Below are 3,588 nucleotides of genomic sequence, written 5' to 3' on the forward strand. Positions count from 1 at the left end.
CCTCCAGGAGGTCCCCCACCCCCACCTGGTCCCCCACCCCTGGATGGGGTGATGCCTCCCCCTGGAGCACCTCTGGGCTTGACCCTCAAGAAGAAGAGCATCCCACAGCCAACAAACGCCCTCAAGTCCTTCAACTGGTCCAAGCTGCCAGAGGTAAGCCAGGCAATAATTTGGGCAGTGAAACCAGAGGTGCCAGATGGCCACCTGGTGATGTAAGGGCAGGTGGGCAGGTGACCCCCAACCTGCAGTTGCTCCCATTGTGTTGCAGAACAAGCTGGCAGGCACCGTGTGGACTGACATAGATGACACAAAAGTATTCAAAATCCTGGACCTTGAAGACCTGGAAAGGACGTTCTCTGCCTACCAAAGACAGCAGGTAACAGCTGGACTGGGGCACACTGCAGGGATCTGGGCAAGGTGCCACGGTTACGAGATGGCGCGGTTTCACTTGTGGTCTCCAAACGTGTCTCCCGTCATTATTTCATACCAACACCGTGTGTGCCAGATCAAATCGATCTGCTTTCTTCTCTCATCCATCCACATGCCAGTGTCTTTGCATTGAAGTGACCGTTCACAGCTCAATGTGCCCGATTTCACCCCTGCCCATGCACCTGACCACATGTGTCATGAAGATGGATCACCAAAAAAACCCAAAAGAGACGGGGAATGTATGAAAATAGCCCCCAGATGTGGCTACAGTTGGGTGATATTTTTGGATCAGTCTTAACAGCAACTGCTTCGTGTCTCTGTATTGGGTGGAAAATTTCTGTCCCTCTCTGGCCAAGAAGGACTAAGTTTTGCCCACATCTACCATGGGTGGATCTCTTCTTTTATTTTTGTAGTGAGCCCAGAGCAAAATGTGAGCTTTGAACAAAAAAGCAAATCCCAAACCAAAATAATGACACTGCAGGCAAAAATCTCTGCTTTTTAATCTCCTGCTCAAGCAATATGGCCCTAGTTCGGAAGGCATCAAAGCACACAAAGAAAATTAGACGCTTGCTTTACCCCAGGCAAGACCACGATGGGCAAAAGCAATGAGTTTTTCAAGAAGGCAGGAGAAAAAGTAAGGAGAGAGGCTGAAAAAGTGATGTTCACCTGCTGGGAGGAGAGGACAGGTTGTCCCACTCTTGCCAGGCTCAGGGAGAGGATCAGTGCCAGGAAGGAATGGACCCGACACATAAGCTCCTTAGGCAACATGAGAGTTTAGTCACTTCCAGAGGCTAATTAAGGGGAAGATCAGGGCGGATTAGAGCAGGGCAAATGTCAAGAGTAACCCACCAGGAGTACGTGCTGCCCCAGTGTGTTTTGGGAATGGGTGAGCACAGTGATGGCTTTTTCCCCCAGTGTTTTTGGAGCTTGACTCATGTCTACTGAAGAGCACATCTGCAGATGAGATGGAAATGGAAGGGAAACGAGAATAGGAAGCTGGTGTGTCAGCGGGACAGTTCACCCTCTGGCTTGCCTGCCCCAGTCCGTGAATCACCTGGTGTGCTGTGGATTATTGCCAGGCAGGAATTTAAAAATAATTTGGCTTGGCCAAGGTCCTGCTGGGTGAAGTGGCTGGTTAGGTTCAGTGCCAGCAAGAAGGGGGAGATACTGCAAGGAGCGCTGTGACACAGGCTTTCACCCCAGATGGGATGAGAACCAAAAGGGAGATGAACATGGGAGCCAGGGACTGAGGTGGCACTGGCAGAAGATGTGAGAGCAGTTGGAAGGAAGGTTGGGAGAGAGGAGGTGAGAGCTCACCTGTGAGATGCTCATAGGGCTGGAGCCACCCTTGAGAACATGACACACAAGTTCCTTGTGGCTCATCCAGGCTTCATGGTGGCACTGGTTTGTGCGAGTTAAGTGATGGGACACCTCCCCCTGGGCTTGAGGGTGTGTGATTGTTCACCTGCAAGTCCCCAGGTTGGCCCCACTTGCAGTCCCAGTGTGGGGAGGGGGTGCCTGGCTGTGTGCCCCAGCATTGCTGGCAGCACAGCTCTGCAGACAGCTGCTGTGCACACACCAGCATGTGGGGTTAGAGATGCTGTTTGAGGTAACACATGCACACCACAGGCACTTTGCACAAGGTGGGGGGCTGGAGGAGCTCCATGTGAACAGCCTGTCCCATGAACTAAAAATTTGCAGTGGTTTTGAGCTCTAGCAAAAGTTGGTTTCTGTTCTGAGCAAGCAAGGGAGTAGCAGGAATTTCTCTTCCCTGCTCTCTGTCCTGAGCTCTTGGCTGAAAAATCACTTCCTTGGTGACTGAACCTTCACTTGTCCTCAGACACAATGTAGGACATCAGAAGCTGCCTGTCTACCCGTGCCCTAGGCAAACTGAGGCTCTGAAGTCTGATGGCCGGGTGGTACATCACTGTGGCCGGCACCCCAGCAGGGTTTGGGGGCAGCGTGCAGAGGTGTGCGAGGTGCAGAAAGCTCTCAGACACCCCATGAGGAGCTGTTGCAGGGCTGCTGTTGATGGGACTCAGTTATTTTTATTGCCATAGTGTCTGGGAATCCCCAAGTAGTGCACGGACCCGAGACTTAATGATGTACTTAATTTTAAGCATCTCTTTAAATGCTTTTCCCACGTCACAGGCTGGGATGTAAACACAGGCTATAAAGTGAGCCCTGCAGCTCTACATAATAGCAGTATTTACCAGTCTGGTGAGATGGAACAGAAAAACCATCAGGAGCTCTGTGTTTCAGGCTGTGGTGTGAGGATCTGGCAGGGCTGGAGGTAGCTGCTTAAGGATGCACATGCAGTGATGGGAGAAAAGTGAGTGTAGGGCCATCAGGGCTTAGATGTGTGACGCAAGGGTCTGTGCCTCCGTCAGAGCCTGCGAGGGGAAGAGGTTGGGAGTGATGCTGATAAGTGGCAGTGACATGACCAGGGCAGTCCTAGCAGGTCCCACAGCAGTGAATGATGTAAAAGAGCCAGGGCCAAGTGGAAAAAATGCATGTTGTTGAAGCAGAGACTTAGCAGTGAGCTGGGAAAGAACTTATCTCCCAAAAAAGGATGAAAGAAGAAAAGCCTCCAGCTCCTCTCTGCAAGCGAGAGTGACCTGAGCAGGGGCCAGGGGTGGCAGGGGTGGGGAATGTTTGTGGGGACGGTGACAGCAGATTTAAAGCTGCTTCTTCTTACACCGCCGTCCTGCAGCAGAGACTCATTGTGGTTCATGTGAGGGAAAGGGGCAGAGAGGAGGATGGTTCGAGGCAGAGAGGGGGGGGTTTTGTAATGAGCCTTTTCTCTACCTTGTTGCTTGGAGAGATGATTAAGGCGCTGGAGTATCTTATGTGGAAAGACTGAGAGAGCTGGGTCTGTTGAGCCTGGAGAAGAGAAGACTCAGAGGGGACCTTATCAATGTTTATAAATATCTAAAGGGTGGGTGGCAAGAGGATGGGGCCAGACTCTTTTCAGTGGTGGCCAGCGATAGGACAGGGGGTGATGGGCACAAGCTGGAACACAGGAGGTTCCACTTAAACATGAGGAAAAACTTCTTTACAGTGAGGGTGCCAGAGCACTGGGACAGGCTGCCCAGGGAGGTTGTGGAGTCTCCTTCTCTGGAGATGTTCAAAACCCACCTGGACACTTTCCTGTGCAAC

The 3,588-nt window shown here is 51.7% G+C and overlaps 1 protein-coding gene across 1 annotated transcript in view; it reads left to right on the forward strand.

Annotated features, from left to right (window-relative positions):
• Nucleotides 1–6: 6 nt before the first annotated feature.
• LOC104528355 (disheveled-associated activator of morphogenesis 1-like) overlaps nucleotides 7–3,588 on the forward strand; it is a gene marked incomplete at its 5' end in the record, with an annotated part of 23,875 nt that continues 20,293 nt past the window's right edge. The window contains 2 exons of the mRNA XM_010172334.2: nucleotides 7–153; nucleotides 269–376. Of these exons, the coding sequence (XP_010170636.2) occupies nucleotides 7–153; nucleotides 269–376 (255 nt within the window). The remainder of the gene's footprint in view (nucleotides 154–268; nucleotides 377–3,588) is intronic.

The sequence above is a fragment of the Antrostomus carolinensis genome, unplaced genomic scaffold, assembly GCF_000700745.2.
Source record: "Antrostomus carolinensis isolate BGI_N321 unplaced genomic scaffold, ASM70074v2 scaffold38737, whole genome shotgun sequence".
Lineage (NCBI taxonomy): Eukaryota > Metazoa > Chordata > Aves > Caprimulgiformes > Caprimulgidae > Antrostomus > Antrostomus carolinensis.